The sequence below is a fragment of the Schistocerca cancellata genome, chromosome 8, assembly GCF_023864275.1.
Source record: "Schistocerca cancellata isolate TAMUIC-IGC-003103 chromosome 8, iqSchCanc2.1, whole genome shotgun sequence".
NCBI classification, from domain to species: domain Eukaryota; kingdom Metazoa; phylum Arthropoda; class Insecta; order Orthoptera; family Acrididae; genus Schistocerca; species Schistocerca cancellata.
In genome coordinates, this window is record NC_064633.1 from 407,029,166 (window position 1) to 407,050,188 (window position 21,023).

General features: G+C 43.1%; 1 protein-coding gene across 1 annotated transcript; it reads left to right on the forward strand.

Annotated features, from left to right (window-relative positions):
- The first annotated feature begins 19,500 nt into the window (after window positions 1–19,500).
- LOC126095599 (piggyBac transposable element-derived protein 4-like) lies at window positions 19,501–20,793 on the forward strand. Its single transcript, XM_049910371.1, has one exon. It carries the CDS (start codon window positions 19,501–19,503, stop codon window positions 20,791–20,793), a length of 1,293 nt encoding a protein of 430 aa, XP_049766328.1.
- The last annotated feature ends 230 nt before the right edge of the window (window positions 20,794–21,023 follow it).

Here is a 21,023-nt window from a genome sequence, read left to right on the forward strand (position 1 = left end):
CATACAAGCTGAGTCATGAAGAAAGCGGGCGTTAACTATTTCTGGGACACTATACAATTCCCGAGAGATCGACTTGGCTCTTTTTTTTTTTTTTTTTTTTTTTTTTTTAGAAAGAGGTGTGACGTAAGAATAAGATTGTTGGGAAGTTTGTTAGATGAGTTTGTAATCATCAGCTCGTATCACTGTGGCGTCCTGTGACAGCGAGGAAATGTACAAAGAGAGTTGCGGTCTGGAGCTCATGGAGAACACACTAGGTGACGCCATCTTAGATTACAGTACTTGCGTCACTACAGCGTCCTCTAGTGGCATCGATATGATCTAAGTCAGTTGGGCTATGGACCCAATGGCGAATACACTTTGTGGTGGTGTTGCCGCTAATTCTTTAAATAAAGGCTGGTGTATGATTTCGACAGTTGACAATTATCAATAAGAGTCTTTTACATGGTTTATTATTTTGACAATTTAGGAGTTGTTTGGCTATATGACCGTGAATGCTGTGCATTGTTTAAGAGTAGGTCGCATGTCTGTAGGCTCTGCAATGTGTTATTTTTGACGGTTTACAATTAAGAAGTGTGTGTGTAAAACTTTACACATGAGTCATGTAGGAGTGGTTTTCAGGTCTGTATGCTGGGGAGGGGGGGGGGGCATGTCAGAGTGTGTGTTCTTTGATACATATACTCCATCCCTAAATAAATTTCTCGCAAATAAATAAAGTACAATTCTTCCTCCCTCCATCAGCCTAGTGCGGGCTGAGTCCTTTTATCACCCGCCCCATAGGAAGTGGTGGCGGCGGTAAGCTTCGTTTGCAGCATTTTGCTTACCTTGGTAGCGAAAACGCAAGTGAGCTTTGTTTACTGGCAGAGTTCACACTTGGCGCCTGATCATAGGAGGTAGTGGCTGTCGGGTGCCTGAGGTTAGTACAAGTGTCTTCTTTACGGGCAATTTCTTAGGTTGGTAGCGAAAGCACAAGTGACCTTTCTTCAATGACAGAATTCAAACTCGGCGAAGGTTCCTAGGAAGAAATAGCGGTCTGTTCTTTCAAAAGTAGTTGTAAGTAGGTAGTTGAACACTTTTCATACGTATATGAAATTGCAAATTGAATCATTTAATATGATTAAAATGAAATGGAATTAAGTACTTAGGAAATTGATAGGTTAGATGTGCGATGTGGGTGTTAGCATATTTACGGAACACTTGTTCTGGCGCGTGAATGAACGTGGCGATTGAAGGTGTGTGATGTAAGCGGTCGGACGCCCGCGGGGCTGGCGGCGCTCTGCATGTTCGGTTGAAACGCGCGTGCGCGAGAGACAGAGAGAGCAGACTGCCTTAAGTCAGTGCACTTAGCAAGAGCGTTCTTTGTCAAGCACGCCACGTTGTGGACCGGCGGTTGTGTTACGTCAGGGCAGATTCCATTCTCCAGCAAACAACTTTGGGGACAAGCGTGTTGTTTGTCTGCCACGAAACCACATGGTGAATGGCTAACTGACAGTTGTGATGTTGCGGATGATTACACTCTCAGGCGAACAATTTTGGCGCGAAGTGTGTAGGAGGGACGAATACACGTGGCGAACGGACTACCTACCAAAGTGACGTCAGAATTGGCAGGTTCGTATGAGCAAAACATGTTTACACTGCTGGAACTGCACACAGTCCGAGCGGCCGCTGGATCAGCGGCATCCGTACGGGCTACCGCTGATAGGTGGTGCCAGGGGTACCCTCCTCTGCTGGCGATGATTTGAACTAAGTCAGTTGGAGTGTGGACCAAGTGCCGGGTGCAATGGCTGTCACCATCTCGAAGATGTGTACTCTGTTGGAGAACAAGTGATGATGGTACTGCTTGAAATAAGGACTTCAGTCTTTTCCCCAGCTAAAAAACATAAGTGACAGTCAAAGTTCGTAGGATGTGGACTATTTCATACAAGTGATCGATTATGGTCTTGGAATTTGAACTTGTGACAGATTTTTTTATGGATCTAACGCAAATGGCTTTCTTCCCGCCGAAATTGGACATGTTGAAAAAATAATAAATGATAATCAGTGATGATAATAATACATAGAAGTACAGTTTTTGAGGCATTATTGTGGTGGAATTTGAATTTGGCGCAATTCTCTAGTGGATGTAGACCAATAATAATAAATAATAATGATAATAAATAATAATAAATGATAATAAATGATAATGAATAATAATGAATAATAATAAAGACAAGTACAGTTTTGGATACAATATCCTGTTGGAATTTGAACTTGGCACCAAATTTTTCTGGAGTGTTAGGTTAGTGGACATAGCACAATAGACCTATTTTCCCACCAAAATTCAAGTTTCGCGCCAATTTTCTGGGGGATAGGTTAGTGGAAGTAACCCACTTGGCCTATTTTCCCCACCAAAATCCGCCATCTTGAATAACCTCACAGCGGCACTCTCTGATGGCAGGGCTGACCAAACACATCTGGACTGGTTACACATGTGAATGATATAAATAATAATAAATGATAATAAATGATAGTAAATGATAATGAATGATAATGAATAATAATGAATACTATTATGGTTTTGCATACATTATCCTGTTGCATTTTTAATTCGTGCCAATTTTTTTTGGAGGGTTAGGTTAGTGGGCACAGCCCAATTGACCTATTTTCCGGCCAAAATTCATATTTCCCGCCATTTTTATGGGGGTTAGGTTAGTGGACATAGCCCAATTGACCTATTTTCCCACGAAAAAACGCCATCTTGAATGACGTCATGTGCTGTTGCCAAGTCTACATGCCGATATCTTGGGTGACGTCATCGCTGCCATCTTGAATAAATTTGGCAACAAAGCAGAGTGACCCCATACATACCTTGCCCCGCTACTTACGTTTCAATAGAACTAGTGCAGCAATTACATGTCTGTTCATTTCATAAACATTGTTCTGTACGGGGCAGACACAAGCGACAACTGTAGTTGAAGCGTGCTGCGATCCTACATACACAATGTGATCAAAAGTATCCGGACACCTGGTTGAAAATGACTAATAAGTTTGTAGCGCCCCCCATTGGTAATGCTGGAATTCAATATGGTGTTCACCCACCCTTAGCCTTGATGACAGCTTCCACTCTCGCAGGCATACATTCAGTCAGGTGCTGGAAGGATTCTGGAGAGTGGCAAGCCATTCTTCACGGAGAGATGCACTGAGGAGAGGTATCGACGTCGGTCGGTGAGGCACGGCACGAAGTCGGCGTTGCAAAACTACTCCCAACGTGCTCCATAGGATTCAGGTGAGGACTCTGTGCAGGCCAGTCCATTACAGGGATTGTATTGTCGTGTATCCACTCAGCCACAGGCCCTGCATTATGAACAGGTGCGCTATCGTGTTGAAAGATGAGACCGCCATCCCCGAATTGCTCTTGAACATTGGGAAGAAAAAAGGTGCTTAAAACATTAATGTAAGGTTCTGCTGTGACAGTGCCACGCAAAACAACAAGGGGTGCATTAGCCCTCCATGGAAAATACGACCACACCATAATACCACCGCCTGCGAATTTTACTGTTAGCACTACACATGCCAACAGATGATGTTAACCGGGCATTCGCCATACCCACACCCAACCATCGGATCGCCACATTGTGTACCTTGATTCGTCACTCCATACAACGTTTCTCCATTGTTAGATCGTCCAATGTTTACTCTCCTTACACCAAGCGAGGTGTCGTTTGACATTTACCGGCGTGATGTGTGGCTTATTATCAGCCACTTGACCATGAAATCCAAGGTTTCTCACTTTTTGCCTAACTGTCATAGTACTTGCAGTGGATCCTGATGCAGTTTGGAAATCCTGTGTAATGCTCCGGATTGATGTCTGCCTATTACACATTACGACCCTCTTCAACAGTCGGCGGTCTCTGTCAGTCAACAGACGAGGTCGAACTGTACGCTTTTGTGCTGTACGTGTCCCTTCACGTTTCCACTTCACTATATCGGAAACTGTGGTCCTAGGGATGTTTAGGAGTGTGGAAATCTCGCGGTCAGACGTATGATAAATGGTCACCTGACCATGTTGGAAGTCCGTGCGTTCCGCGGAAAGCCCCATTCTGGTCTCTCACGATGTCTAATGACTGAGGTTGCTGATATGGAGTACCTGACAATAGGTAGCAACAAAATGCACCTAATATGAAAAACGTTTGTTTTTGTGGGTGCTCGGATACTTTTGATCACATAGTGTACTATGTTAAGTCATGTGTACCACATGTACAAGCTGCATTGTTTCTGAGCAATTCACGGTGAACTCAGCATGCAAAAAGTTGACATTCGAATGCACGGTCCTTGTCCCGACGACTTTAATAGAGATGGTGGTCAGCAGATCAGGGTGGCGTGGGATCTTGCGGCCACGCTGCTGAAGCTGACACATCAAACGTCGAGTCAACGTAAGCCAATATGTCTTATGCGGGAGAGTACTGTGACACAACTAGAAAATGCAATACGTGAGAAAATTTGACTTATAGAATTGTGTAAAACTTATACTGAATTACGAGGGTTTGGACTTCAATTGTAGCAACTATTTATTTACAGCTCGTGCAAAATCGATACGTGTTTCAAAGTTTACTGACCTTCAAAGTAGTCACCAGCGTTGTGTATAACCCGTTGCCTGCGAAGTGGAAGTCATAGGACACTCTTAGCAGTGCCAGTTGTGCTGACAGTTCGAGCGACGCGTATTATAACACGACGAGTGTGTAGTAGTTCTGAAGCGAATGCCGTGAAGTGTTTTCTTCGGTTTACAAATCGAGTTGAATTGACGAGGGCTTAAGTCAGGGCAGTGCAGTGGATGGTATAGCACTTAGCAGCCCCATCAGTCAAACAAATCAGTAATTGCTTGCACTGCACGTGATTGAGCATTGTCTTGCAGCCGGCCGGAATGGCCATGCGGTTCTATGCGCTACAGTCTGGAACCGAGCGACCGCTACGGTCTCAGGTTCGAATCCTGCCTCGGGCATGGATGTGTGTGATGTCCTTAGGTCAGTTAGGTTTAATTAGTTCTAAGTTCTAGGCGACTGATGACCTCAGAAGTTAAGTCGCATAGTGCTCAGAGCCATTTGAACCATTGTCTTGCAAAGTGATAGTCAGATCCTGCAGAAAGTGTCATCACTACTAAGCTGGTCGTAGGTTGTGTTCCAAAAATGAACAGCATAGAGACAGAAGTATCCTATGTCTTCCACATCTCTGGCAACGGGCTACACACAATGCTGGTGACTACTCTGAAGGTCAGTAAAACTTTGAAACATGTATCTACTTTGTACGGGCTGCAAATAAATTGTTGCCACTATTAATGTTCCAAACCTCGCAGTATAGGCCTACACATCATTTAAATTTCCAGCACGTATTTTCGGCAGTAAATTCCATTATATTCTGTATAGCAGTAATAGGGACATGTAGCTCAGTTCTGGTCGAATGGCAAGTGTTATCATGTAATTGTTAATTAGTTCTCTGAGTAGCGTCACTTAACTTACTTTTCTAAAAATTTATGTTTTTGTTATGACCCATCATGCAATATTATTGCCACTTTTTCGCCCCAAATAATGTTTTTTCTCTTCTTTTCTTACGTGCATTAAGAGAAATAAGATGAAATTGTTTTATCTTTAAAATACGAACTGCAAAATTATAATTTGCGAAAGTTAATACAATGTACTAAGGAACATCAATTAGGTGATACTTAAGGAACACTTCTTTATATAACTCAGAGTCATAAATAGGCTTGTATCATTAGGGATATTTTTATTTAGAGCTGAAATTTCCATTAATTTTTGTTGTACGCTGCAAACGCACAAAATTTCTGAATATTTACAACAGTTTTAATCGTCAAAGCATTGTGTTTCTTCAGACATACATGGATGTTTGAGGGATATTGGATCCTGCATAAACACAGACACTGTAACAGTCACCGATATTAAAAAGTACATTCAACGTATCGTACACATGAAATGTACAACAACTCAGGATGTGCCGCTATTCTTGAATGATCAATGCACACCTGCTAGTAACAAATATGAAGTGACACTGTTCGTGCTGTGGCGGATCATGAAGTACTCTACAACAAAACTTACACAATTACCCTTAAGTGGACATATAGCGATACACAGATGTCACATTTATTGTGCACGTTGTAGCACTTAACACATATTTTTCAGTGAGATAAACTAAAAATTGTCATTTTTGACTTACAACACTTTTCTTGCCGGGGTGCGAAATGGCGATGCCACAAGCACCAATGACGTCACAGCTGGCAGCGCATGTATACAAGGGCGTGCCTGCAACCCACTGGCAGTCATACCGTTTAACAATGGTGAAGGAGTGCTTGACCGAAAGCTCGTGCAATTTTAATCACTTGACACAACTGGAAATACCAGAACTTTTAATTCAATATGTAAGTTAGTTTCGGTACTCATATTTCAATTAAACGCAATGAAAATGCCCTCAAACTTGTTGTCTTCCTTTGCACGCTGTATTCCTTAACTCATAAAGGAGCGAGGAACAGCTGCTGTTCGTAAACAGAGAATTCAGATAGTAATTTATTATGTATCTAATATCAAATAATAAAAATAAAACTTAACTTTGAAACTGCTCTTGCAGCGTCAGCTGCTAAAATTAGCTTTGACTGTAGAGATATATACAGATACAAAAGATTTCTAGATGGCTCACGTTTCAGTCCAAAGTCTATTCAGAAGATGTCGAGCCCTGTTAACTAAGAAAGTCTGTAAAAGCTATCCATTGGCAAACACACATAATGGGGCCAGTGCATGAATGTTTGAACTAAAGAACACCCGCCACTGTAGCTCTGGTGAGAGGATGCTTGCGTCACATTCATCTAGATCTACATGGATACTCTGCACATTTAAGTGCTTGACGGAGGGTTTATCGAACCACCTCCTCATCTCTCTATTGTTCCAATCTAGTATAGCGCGCGGAGACAACTAACACCTATATCTTTCCGTCTGAGCTCTGATTTCACTTATTTTATTGTGTTGATTATTTCTCCCTATGTAAGACGGCGTCAACAAAATATTTTCACATTCGGAGGAGAAAGTAGGTGATTAATATTTCGTGGCAAGATTCCGCCGCAACGAAAAACGCCCTTGTTTTATGTTGTCCACCCCAAATCCTGTATCATTTCAGTGACCTGTCCACTATTTCGCGATAATACAAAATGCGCGGCACTTATCTGAACTTTTTCGATGTAGTCCGTCAATACCATCTGGTAACGATCCCACACCGCGTAGCAGTATTCTAAAAGAGTACGAACAAGCGTAGTGTAGGCAGTCTCTTTAGTAGATCTGTTAAATTTTTCTAAATATACTGCCAATAAAACGCAGTCTTTGGTTAGCCTTCGCCACAACATTTTTTATGTATTCCTTCCAATATAAGTCGTTCGTAATTGTGATTCCTAGGTATTTAATTGAATCTCCGGGATTTAGATTTGACTATTTATCATGTAAGCGAATTTTGACGGATTCCTTTTAGCACTCATGTGGATGACCACACACTTTTCATTATTTATGGTCAATTGCCAATTTTCGCACCATACAGACATCCTTTTTAAAACGTTTTTCCATTTTCTTTGATCTTCTGATGACTTCACTAATCGATAAACGACAGCGTCATCTGCAAACAACCTAAGACGGCTGCTCAGATTGTCTCCCAACTCGTTTATATACACTCCTGGAAATTGAAATAAGAACACCGTGAATTCATTGTCGCAGGAAGGGGAAACTTTATTGACACATTCCTGGGGTCAGATACATCACATGATCACACTGACAGAACCACAGGCACATAGACACAGGCAACAGAGCATGCACAATGTCGGCAGGCTGCTATTCTCCCATGGAGACGATCGTAGAGATGCTGGATGTAGTCCTGTGGAACGGCTTGCCATGCCATTTCCACCTGGCGCCTCAGTTGGACCAGCGTTCGTGCTGGACGTGCAGACCGCGTGAGACGACGCTTCATCCAGTCCCAAATATGCTCAATGGGGGACAGATCCGGAGATCTTGCTGGCCAGGGTAGTTGACTTACACCTTCTAGAGCACGTTGGGTGGCACGGGATACATGCGGACGTGCATTGTCCTGTTGGAACAGCAAGTTCCCTTGCCGGTCTAGGAATGGTAGAACGATGGGTTCGATGACGGTTTGGATGTACCGTGCACTATTCAGTGTCCCCTCGACGATCACCAGTGGTGTACGGCCAGTGTAGGAGATCGCTCCCCACACCATGATGCCGGGTGTTGGCCCTGTGTGCCTCGGTCGTGTGCAGTCCTGATTGTGGCGCTCACCTGCACGGCGCCAAACACGCATACGACCATCATTGGCACCAAGGCAGAAGCGACTCTCATCGCTGAAGACGACACGTCTCCATTCGTCCCTCCATTCACGCCTGTCGCGACACCACTGGAGGCGGGTTGCACGATGTTGGGGCGTGAGCGGAAGACGGCCTAACGGTGTGCGGGACCGTAGCCCAGCTTCATGGAGACGGTTGCGAATGGTCCTCGCCGATACCCCAGGAGCAACAGTGTCCCTAATTTGCTGGGAAGTGGCGGTGCGGTCCCCTACGGCACTGCGTAGGATCCTACGGTCTTGGCGTGCATCCGTGCGTCGCTGCGGTCCGGTCCCAGGTCGACGGGCACGTGCACCTTCCGCCGACCACTGGCGACAACATCGATGTACTGTGGAGACCTCACGCCCCACGTGTTGACCAATTCGGCGGTACGTCCACCCGGCCTCCCGCATGCCCACTATACGCCCTCGCTCAAAGTCCGTCAACTGCACATACGGTTCACGTCCACGCTGTCGCGGCATGCTACCAGTGTTAAAGACTGCGATGGAGCTCCGTATGCCACGGCAAACTGGCTGACACTGACGGCGGCGGTGCACAAATGATGCGCAGCTAGCGCCATTCGACGGCCAACACCGCGGTTCCTGGTGTGTCCGCTGTGCCGTGCGTGTGATCATTGCTTGTACAGCCCTCTCGCAGTGTCCGGAGCAAGTATGGTGGGTCTGACACACCGGTGTCAATGTGTTCTTTTTTCCATTTCCAGGAGTGTTGATAAGGACAGCAAAGGGCCTATAAAACTATCTTGGGGTAAGCCAGAGATCACTTCTGTTTTACTCGATGACTTTCCGTCAATTACTACGAACTGTGACCTCTCTCACGGAACTGAGATGGTATTCCGTAAGCACGCAATTTCACTGAAAGCTGCATGTGTGGTACAGTGTCAAAAGCCTTCCGGATATCCAGCAATGCGAAATCAATTTGAAACCCTTTGTCAGTAGCCCTCAGCACTTCGTGCGAGTAAAGAGCTAGTTGTGTTTCACAAGAACAATGTTGTCTAAATCCGTGTTTACTTTGTGTCAATAGACCGTTTTATTCGAGGTAATTCATAATGTTTCAAAATCCTGCTACATATCGACGTTAATGATATGGGCCTAAAATTTAGTGGAGTACCCCTATTACCTTTCTTGAATATTGGTGTGACTTGTGCAAATTTCCTATCTTTGGGTACGGATCTTTCGTCGAGCGAACGGTTGTGTACGATTCTTAAGTATGCAGCTATTGTATCTGCATCTTGGAGGTTTTGTGTCCGTTTATATTTGCCTTGTCTTTTTCGTTGTTTCTGCAACAGTGCTCTGAGCAGTTTTCTGTACCAACGAGGATCAGCTACGTCGTTTGTTAATTTATTTGGCGTAAATCTCTCAATTGCTGCCGATACTATTTCTTTGAATTCAAGCTACATTTGGTCTTACATTGTTAATTTGGAAGGAGTGGACATAGGCTCGCAGTTTGGAGTCAGGTGAATTTATATCTGCTTTTTTGATTAGGTATACTTTTCGTTTATTTTTGGATGATTTGGGGGGTACAACACTCAATCTCGCTACGACAACCCTGTGTTCACTAACCCCTGTAACCTTTTTGACGCTCGTTAATAGCTCAGGATTATTTGTTGCAAAAAGGTCAAGTGTGTTTTCACAACCGTTTACTATTCGCGTGGGCTCATGAATTAACTGCTCGAAATAGTTTTCAGCGAATGCCTTTAGCACAATTTAGGATGATGTTTTATGTGTACCTCCGGAATTAATCGTGTATTTTCGCCAACATATCGAGGGTAAATTAAAGTCACCACCAACCATAATTGTATGGATCGGGTACGTGTTTGAAATAAAACTTAAGTTTAAGAAACTTTCTGGCAGATTAAAACTGCGTGCCGGACCGAGACTCGAACTCGGGACCTTTGCCTTTCGCGGGCAAGTGCTCTACCAACTGAGCTACCCAAGCACGACTCACGCCCCGTCCTCACAGCTTCACTTCCGCCAGTACCTCGCCTCCTACCTTCCAAACTTTACAGAAGCTCTCCTGCGAACCTTGCAGAACTAGCACTCCTGAAAGAAAGGATATTGCGGACACATGGCTTAGCCACAGCCTGTGGTATGTTTCCAGAATGGTAGAGCACTTGCCCTCGAAAGGCAAAGGTCCCGATTTCGAGTCTCGGTCCGGCACACAGTTTTAATCTGCCAGGAAGTTTCATATCAGCGCACACTCCACTGCAGAGTGAAAATCTCATTCTGGAAACTTAAGTTTACTTTGAACCTTTCACCAATTGCATCATCTGAATTGGGATATCGGTAAAAGGATCCATTTATTATTTTATTCCGGTTGCCAAATTGATCTCTGCCCGTACTAACTTACAGGAACTATTTACTTCACTCTCGCGACGAAGTAAACTACTTCTAACTGCAACAAACACGCCACTGCCTACTGTGTTTAGCCTATCCTTTCGGAACACCGCTAGGTTCTTGGCAAAAACTTTGTCTGAACTTATCTCCGGTTTTAGTCAGCATTCAGATTTGAGCGTCAGTCTTTCTATTAGCACTTGGTACTCTGGTACTGTCCCAACACAACGAAGATAGTTTACAACTGTTATACCAAGGATTCCTGTATCTACGTCCTTCCTGTTTTCGGTCTGCTCCCTTTGTGACTGAAGCCCGTTTTGTGTTTCCCGAGAGCCTTTAACCTAAAACGCTACCCTGTCCACGCCTCTAGCCCCTGCTATCCGTGTAGCCGTCATTTGCTTGCAGTGGTCCCCTGACCTAAGCAGCGGAACGGGAAACCCAACCACCCATTGGCAACAGCGTGACCGTTCGTGGCAGCCCCCTCGTTGTGCTGCAGTAGTTGTAGCAAACGTGGCTGCCTAACTGGCGGCCGGCGTATTTGAAAGTGCGGTGACTGGATAGCAGTCGATATCGCAAAATAACTTTTAAAACTATGTCATGTTTAATAAACGGTTGTGTACGTTGATGAACTCGTAAAAAACATTGACTGAGAAACTGATGATCGTCTTGTATCCCCTCTCTCTTGTGTGCCATCTTTGCAGCTACCTCCAGTTAACTTTCCGGGAATTATATTCATCGGAAAACGAAATTACTCCAGTTGATGAGATTTGAGCAGTACTCCATGAGTAACACATGAATAAATTAACGATGCCTACTCTACAGGGTGTTACAAAAAGGTACGGCGAAACTTTCAGGAAACATTCCTCACACACAAATAAAGAAAAGATGTTATGTGGACATGTGTCTGGAAACGCTTAATTTCCATGTTAGAGCTCATTTTAATTTCGTCAGTATGTACTGTACTTCCTCGATTCACCGCCAGTTGGCCCAATTGAAAGAAGGTAATGTTGACTTCGGTGCTTGTATTGACATGCGACTCATTCCTCTACAGTACTAGCATCAAGCACATCAGTACGTAGCATCAACAGGTTAGTGTTCATCACGAACGTGGTTTTGCAGTCAGTGCAATGTTTACAAATGCGGAGTTGGCACATGCCCATTTGATGTATGTACTACCACGGGCCAATAGCCGTGGCGCGGTATGTTTGTATCGAGACAGAATTCCAGAACGAAGGTGTCCCGACAGGAAGACGTTCGGAGCAATTGATCGTCGTCTTAGGGAGCACGGAACTTTCCAGTCTATGACTCGCGACTGGGGAATACCTAGAACGACGAGGACACCTGCAATGGACGAGGCAATTCGTCGTGCAGTTGACGATAGCCCTAATGTCAGCGTCAGAGAAGTTGCTGCTGTTCAAGGTAACGTTGACCACGTCACTCTATGGAGAGTGCTATGGGAGAACCAGTTGTTTCCGTACCATGTACAGCGTGTGCAGGCACTATCAGCAGCTTAATGGCCTCTACGGGTACACTTCTGCGAATGGTTCATCCAACAATGTGTCAATCCTCATTTCAGTGCAAATGTTCTCTTTACGGATGAGGCTTCATTCCAACGTGATCAAATTGTAAATTTTCACAATCAACATGTGTGGGCTGACTAGAATCCGCACGCATTTGTGCAATCACGTCATCAACACAGATTTTCTGTGAACGTTTGGGCAGGCATTGTTGGTGATGTCTTGATTGGGCCCCATGTTCATCCACCTACGCTCAATGGAGCACGTTATCATGATTTCATACGGGATACTCCACCTGTGCTGCTAGAAAATGTGCCTTTACAAGTACGGCACAACATGTGGTTCATGCACGATGGAGCTCCTGCACATTTCAGTCGAAGTGTTCGTACGCTTCCCAACAACAGATTCGGTGACCGATGGATTGGTAGATGCGGACCACTTCCATGGCCTCCATGCTCTCCTGACCTCAACCCTCTTGACTTTCATTTATGGGGGCATTTGAAAGCGCTTGTCTACGTACCGCCAGTATCAAATATAAAGACCCTTCGTGCTCGTATTGTGGTCGGCTGTGATACAATACGCCATTCTTTAGGGCTGCATCAGCGCATCAGGGATTACATGCGACGGAGAGTGGATTCATGTATCCTCGCTAACGGAGGTCATTTTGAACATTTCCTGTAACAAAGTGTTTGAAGTCACGCTGGTACGTTCCGTTGCTGTGTGTTTCCATTCCATGATTAATGTGAATTGAAGAGAAGTAATAAAATGAGCTCTAACATGGAAAGTAAGCGTTTCCGGACACATGTCCACATAACATATTTTCTTTCTTTGTGTGTGAGGAATGTTTCCTGAAAGTTTGGCCGTTCCTTTTTGTAACATCCTGTGTAACCGCTATTGCTCACGAAGTGCCGTTAAACTTATTGAACGTGGCCGAAAAATGTATTTTTGCGTCTTACGAGCTCTGTAAACGGCCATCTCTGCGAGACACGCACGGTTATCTCTAGAAGTCTCTTATAATGTAGGTGCAGCTCGTCAATGAGACGTCATTTTCAGGTATTATCAACTTTGTCATTTTACTCTTTTCTTTACCCTATCTAAAATTCCCCTACACTTATTACATTGACATTTGCCCTAATCGGGAGCGAGACAGATCCAATGAACATATAATGTAAGGATGAGGAGGCTACTGAGACCATATGACGATGATTAGGGGAAGCACCTTGTTTAGAAGTTTTTGCAGGAAGCACAAAGGAAACAGAACTCTCCAACAAAGCTACGGCCTGCCGCACTGTTGTTTGGATTGAAACATCCCCTCATTCCGCATTCATCAATACCGCAGAGTTTCGGATGTATGGTCATCTTGAATTGATTGTATAGCATAAGTCACTGTAACCCATCGAGCAGGCACACTTTATTTACAAATGACAAAACGGTTAAGAGTTAGGAGGTTGTTCGAACTTTTCAATTAAACACTTGACACCAGTTATTTCTCGAGTTTCTAAGTATTTGTGTGTAAAAACATTCTGTTACTTTTTGTTGGGAATTGTAAGATACGACTTAATATCTTTTTTGCTTTGTTTGTGTTTAAATATTAGTAAAACGTACTGAAATGTAGAAGAAAGTATTCGTGCAATACGTGCGTTAGCTAAAGAGTTGGTTGGAGAAGGTAACATAAATATTCATGGTAATTTGAGGTAACACATGTATCTCACAATAAAGCACTGACGAGTAATATCAGTGTATTCACCAACAATAGTTTCATGAAATTACGACTCTGTAACACTAACCTGTCGTGACACAAACTAATGTTACCCTCTGAGAGGATTCATAATTTTGACCGCGTGTTTATATAACGGATAAGAGTATCGGACTATGATTTTGAATATAGTGCAGCTAACAGAAAACTAAACAGACTTTAACTTTGGGGTTAATGAAACTAGTAAAATTTATATAAGAATGAAAAATGAACGGTCTACAGCCCAATTAGGCACAATAAATCGGAAATATATGTTTAAGCAAATAGAATATTAGTTGTTGAAGTTACTTTCATTAATATTTCCCTTTGAGTACACACGGGATACAAACTGACACAGGGCACTATGAGCTGTGGGTACCAGTAGTTAGCAATAACGCGCAAATCGGTAATCACAGAAAGCAAAAATGCAACAAACTCATACTAATAACAACTACACTCAAGATCATTACCTAAATCAGTAGTGAAATGTTATTGCTCGAAGTGCAGAACTAAATTTAGCTATGGGCCTTCTGGCTTAACTGACATGTAACAACCACTAATAAAAAAATAAACAATGTCACAATTACACTGTTTATATTCCCATTTAAACAAATATATCAGATTTTCTTAGTCGCAATAATATTCCAATTATCTTTCTGATATGAAAAGAATATGGTGAGGACCCATAAACTGGTATATTACTAGGCAAGATCTATGATTTTATTCAGTAGCAACCATTAATTCAAACAAATCCACTTCTTAACTTCACTTGGAATAGTTTGTATTTTACTTTTCAAGGCAAAATGTTCACCACTGAACTCAATTAACTCCAAAAATATCATCTATGATAGTACTCGAGACTACATTATATTTCAAATGAGTTTAACTTATTTGCCTTTTTCATCACCTGTGAAGCAGATATTTTAGACAGTAACATTCACACTATCTAGCACTGTATTTTTGCAAAACGACGCTTTGCACTAAAATGAGGGTACTTTAGCACACTTCTAACTAACTTCACTTTTGTAGTTTTAACTTCAACTTTTGCTAATCTTTGTGAAACGCCCACTAAACCACGTTGGAATGAAGCCTCATCCGTAAAGAGAACATTTGCACTGAAATGAGGATTGACACATTGTTGGATGAACCATTCGCAGAAGTGTACCCGTAGAGTCCAATCAGCTGCTGATAGTGCCTGCATATGCTGTACATGGTACGGAAACAACTGGATCTTCCATAGCACTCTCCATACAGTTACGTGGTCAACGTTACCTTATACAGCAGCAACTTCTCTGACGCTGACATTAGGGTTATCGTCAACTGCACGAAGAATTGCCTCGTCCATTGCAGGTGTCCTCGTCGTTCTAGGTCTTCTCCAGTCGCGAGTCATAGGCTGGAATGTTCCGTGCTCCCTAGGACGCCGATCAATTTCTTCGAACGTCTTCCTGTCGGGACACCTTCGTTCTGGAAATCTGTCTCGATACAAACGTACCGCGCCAGGGCTGTTGCCCCGTGCTAATCCATACATCAAATGGGCGTCTGCCAACTCCGCATTTGTAAACATTGCACTGACTGCAAAACCACGTTCGTGATGAACACTAACCTGTTGATGCTACGTACTGATGTGCTTGATGCTAGTACTGTAGAGCAATGAGTCGCATGTCAACACAAGCACCGAAGTCAACATTACCTTTCTTCAGTTGGGCCAACTGGCGGTGAATCGAGGAAGTACAGTACATACTGAAGAAACTAAAATGAGCTCTAACATGGAAATTAAGCGTTTCCGGACACATGTCCACGTAACATCTTTTCTTTATTTGTGTGTGAGGAATGTTTTCTGAAAGTTTGGCCGTACCTTTTTGTAACATCCTGTATATGAAGATAGTAACTGTTCTCGAAAGAACAGATACCATTGTTAACTGTGCAGCTTCTCTGGAATATATGATAATTAATTGAAACCCTCAGCTGCCAACAGGTGTGGTTGAAATACCTCGATGGGGACAGCTGAAAATGTGTGTCCCGACCTGGACTCGAACCCGGGATGTCTGCACGTTCATCAATCGTTTCTCTTCCATCGCATAGTTGGGAGTGAGCACGGCTCACTTTGCACATTTCACCAACATATGAAACTCACTAGTGCATTTTAAATAGGATACTCGGTTTCATAAGTACTTAAGGTCTCTGAATAGGTTCATGATGAGGATAGAAGTTATGGTTCCAAACACAGATTTATAGCATTTGCATTATTATTGAAGTCACACAAATTAACTGGCCCATGCTCTGATACATATCTGTATGCATGAAGTTAGTGGAGCAGTGGCGAAGTTGTGGTGGCAAGCGACGTGGTGGCTCACTGTACTCACGGCTCTTGATGTTTGAATGTTCCATAAAATTTCTTCTTGGCGACGGATTTTTAACGTGTTACAGCCGTTCCTTATTGCCGAGAGTATCAACTAGCAGCCAAATCCTCATCCGAGGCAAAATTCCTTGCAAAGCGGGTTTCAATTCCCTTCCTTGGCACCGTCGATTTCTACCATGCAACGGCTAGCCACTGACTGCGTACCGTTCACACCAAGGTGCCGCCCAGTCCGACCGCTAAAACCACCTTTCACAGCACGCTTCCGTTGTGGAGGGACTTCACTGCATCTTTTACATTTTACAATACAAGTGCCCTAAGCATGAACCAGCTTCCAATACATATTGTTTATCTTATAAACTCACACATACTATAAAATTTCATTATTTTAAACAATAATTTATCTATTTCCATAAATACATTACAGAACTCTAAATTTCCTGTCACAAATCAATGACCTTAACTAACAAAGAACACACTGTCCATAATCTTAGATACACTGTTACCTAATATAAAGCTGCTACCAATCGATATAAGTTCTAGAACTATTACGAAATATACTCTAGTAGTGGATAATCTTTGTGAAACTGTAGCAGTTTTCATGTAGTAAATCGTAGGTTTGATGGCAATCCTTGTGTTTAATGATTGTAGCCTGTGCCTGTATAACCAAATGGTCGGTAACAGCGTGTACCCTTGTGGACTGGCGATTTTTCTTCCACACAGAAAACGCTATAAAATCACGCAATACAGTAGCACCACAAATGTCACAAACAAATACTCCTCCCTCGGTTCTGTCGTTGTATGATGGAACTAATCAAACTTTGCCTCTACATTAGGCAACGAACACACATACACTAGCTGTCCGCTATAAAAAAAAGTTATCAACAACTAGACCTACGAAGTGTTGAGGGAAGAAGGTTAAAATTACCCCAATAAATATGATTGTAAATTTTAATCATGTATTGTTTATTGTTAGACCTGTAAATATTGGATATCGCATTTTTCAGTTTCCACTCCCCTGGGCCGGCCGGTGGGGCCGTGCGGATCTGGAACCTCGTGACCGCTACGGTCGCAGGTTCGAATACTGCCTCGGGCATGGATGTGTGTGATGTCCTTAGGTTAGTTAGGTTTAAGTAGTTCTAAGTTCTAGGGGACTGATGACCACAGATGTTGAGTCCCATAGTGCTCAGAGCCATTTGAACCATTTGAACCACTCATCTGATCATCCAGTTGGATAATCGATACAACTTTGTAACAGAAATATACCTACAAATAGTGGATTTCTCTCGTAAGTACCACTCGCTGACACACAGCATTTAACACTCTGAAGCCATAATGGTAAGAGACGCTGCATTGAGTTGTCAGAAACATTTACAGTGACGCTCTACGCCACGACAATCCAGTTAACCTTCTGTGATCTCCACATTCGAATTTCAGCTTCTTGCTGCGCGATACTCATTTCCTTTATTTACAGCGATATTCTATCAGCAGTCAATTCGCAACCGCCACAAATGTTTTGTGCGGAAAGATCGTTAATAAGTATTCCTCTAGCAGATACAGTGTCAATGTGTATTTGTCATGTCAGTGTCATCGCCTCTACGTGTGTTGTAACCTGTTGTGACCGCGACCGGAACGGTCGCGGGGTGGCCGAGAAAACGCGGCGGGACCAAACGGAGAGCGGCCCGCGAGCAAACAAACGAACGGAAAGCACGGACACGAAACAACGACGAACGATGGAGAGAGACCTTAACGACGACCACACGCAAGAAGCAACGGAGTGACAGAGACAACAAAACGGATCCAAAACGTCCACACACGCTCTCTGTTGTCAAAGCGATGTGCCGAACCTCACGCAACGATTAGACTTGCTGGGCGAGCTTTTTTTTTTTTTCTTCATTGAATTTCAGTTACTCCCGAAGGGGGCGGGCTGGCAGCAGCTTAGTATGCCGCTCTTCAGCCTACAGACTTTGTTAAAAAGATGAAGAGAATAAATAATAAAAACAGGCGATAAAAGCGGAGACTAAAAGAGTAACATCGCGAAAAAAAATCGTGGAACTTAAAATAAAGAACAGAGGGATTATGATGCTAATAAAATACATACGAAGCAGACAGGTAAAACAATAGACAGACAATTTAAAAAAACACGGCGACAGTCTGGTTTCTGTTCGCAAAAGACATGAAATTCACACCTAGCGACAGCATGGTTTCTGTTTCCAACACGAGAAAGACAAACAACACTGAACAGTCACTGGAACACTGCACTAAAAGGTTGGCAAATGTGACATACCACAGCCGAGAGCAGGTGGGGGGAAACTGGACAGAGGATGGAAAAATAAAAAAGGGGGGGGAGGAGAGGAAAAGCGAAGAGGGGGAGGCAGGAAAGGAGCCAATGGAGGATAAGGACCCATAAGAGGGGTGGGGGGTGCTGGGCAGACGTGACAGGGAGTGGGGAAGGCAGAGGAGGGGAATACAAAAGGAGGTGTAGAGTGTGCTGGGTGAGCTTTTTTTTCCTTTATTGAATTTCAATTCCCCCCGAAGGGGGCGGGCTGGCAGCAGCTTAGTACGCTGCTCTCCAGCCTACAGACTTTTTTTAAAAAATGGAAGAAGAAAAGAAACAAGAAAAACAGGCCATACAACGGTGACTTAACTCTTTGGAGCACGGTGGTATACATAGTATACCACCTTTTGAAAATTTTCTTGGCTCTTTGCACAGTGGTTTAACTGCACGACCACCACTCTAATATGCTCACCTAGTTCTCTACTTATCAGACAGATGGCACTCACTGCCTATAAGGAATCAGTTCCCGCCAAGAATTGCATAGATTACAACTGTGAAAGCTGCGTGCTGAGTTGTGCATGGTTTTTGCGTGTGAATAGTGGTTTATAACGAATTTCTTGTTGCGCCTGTGTTTTTTCCATATCTTGGACGTCACAGCTACGGTATGAACCCATGTATACATTCATATGCACAATCTTCCGTTATTTATATACAATTTATTTTGGTGGTATATTATTTGTACCACCGTGCATGTAGCAGTATTCTATTGCATTTCGTTTCCTAGTATAAAATTCGAAATCCTCCGCTACAAAGTTTAGTTTTTAATTGTGTTGTGACTTATTTTAGCTCTTTCTCCATTTTGTTTTGCTTACGTATTCTTTACTTGGATTCAGGCTGTTGTTTGAAAATGAAAATGTCAAGAAGAGGCTTACGAGATGAAGAAATCGAACGATTATTGTGTGAAATTCCATCAGACGAGGATTCCACTGTTGACACCACAGATGACGAATCTGATTATGAAGCAAGCATTGTTGCGGAGGCTATTGTGTCGTCTGAAGGCGAAGTTTCAGAGAGCGAGGAAGAAAGTGAGTCCACTCCGCCAAAACGCGCTGCTGACACAGCGCCAACTTGGGGACAACAATTCAATGCTACCTCAGGAATGCAGTTCGACAGTGAATCAGGACCAAGTGCTTTTATTAGGGACATTGATGATCCAGAACCTATCGATATATTCGAAAAAATATTTCCAAAAGAGCTAGTTGAGCTAATCGTTTTCCAAACAAATTTATATGCGACGCAATCTGGCAAGTCTTTCACTCCAACAACTGACAATGAAATACGAACTTTCCTGGGAATCAACATTTTGATGGGTATAAAGCGTATGCCAGCATACAGAGACTACTGGTCTAGTGCCCCAGAACTTCATGATCGTTATATTGCATCTCTGATGGCAGTAAATCGGTTTGGATGGTTACTGAGGAACATTCATCTGAATGATAACACATTGCATCCAGAAAAAGGACACCCAGGTTATGACAAACTGTACAAGCTGCGACCAGTGATCAAGATACTATCTGAATCTTTTTCCAAGTGTTACCAACCCAGCAAACACCTAGCAATTGATGAGTCAATGATCAAATTCAAAGGCCGCAACAGTATGAAACAATACATGAGAGATAAACCCATAAAGCGTGGTTACAAAGTGTGGATGCTGTGTGACAAGACCTCTTACAACTTGAAATTTGATATTTACACCGGAAAAGTAGGTGACACAGTGCAAACAGGCCTTGGGGAGCATGTAGTGCTGAGTTTGTCCTCTGAACTCGTAAATAAAGGCCATTATCTTTATTTCGACAACTATTTCAATAGCTATAACTTGTTGGCTGGTTTACAGCAGAGAAACATATATGCCTGTGGGACAGTTCAACCAACAAGGAAACATTTACCCAAATTAAAAACAGACAAAGAATTAAGCAGAGGTGAATTTGACTGGAGGGTCAGCAACTGTGGCATCCTCTACTTGAAGTGGAAAGATAAGAGAGCTGTTCATCTCCTTTCAAATTTTCACAGTCCTGAAGTTACTACAGTGACTCGCCGTGAAAGAGATGGTTCACGCATAGAGCTACCTTGTCCTCAAGCAGTGATGGATTACAATGCACACATGAACAATGTCGACAAGTTCGACCAACTGAAAAAAATCATATGAAATAAGCCGGAGAAGTAAAAAGTGGTGGCACCGAATATTCTTTCACCTGCTTGATGTCAGTATCGTCAACAGCTATATAATTTGGAAGGAACTAGGCGATAGAGAAAAAATGACTGCCAAAGTCTTCAGGATGAGTATCCTGCAAAGCTTAGTAACCCAGAAAACACCATTGAGGCCATCTAGACTTCATGAGAGTCAAGTCCACGTAAAGAAAAACAAGCCATATGTTT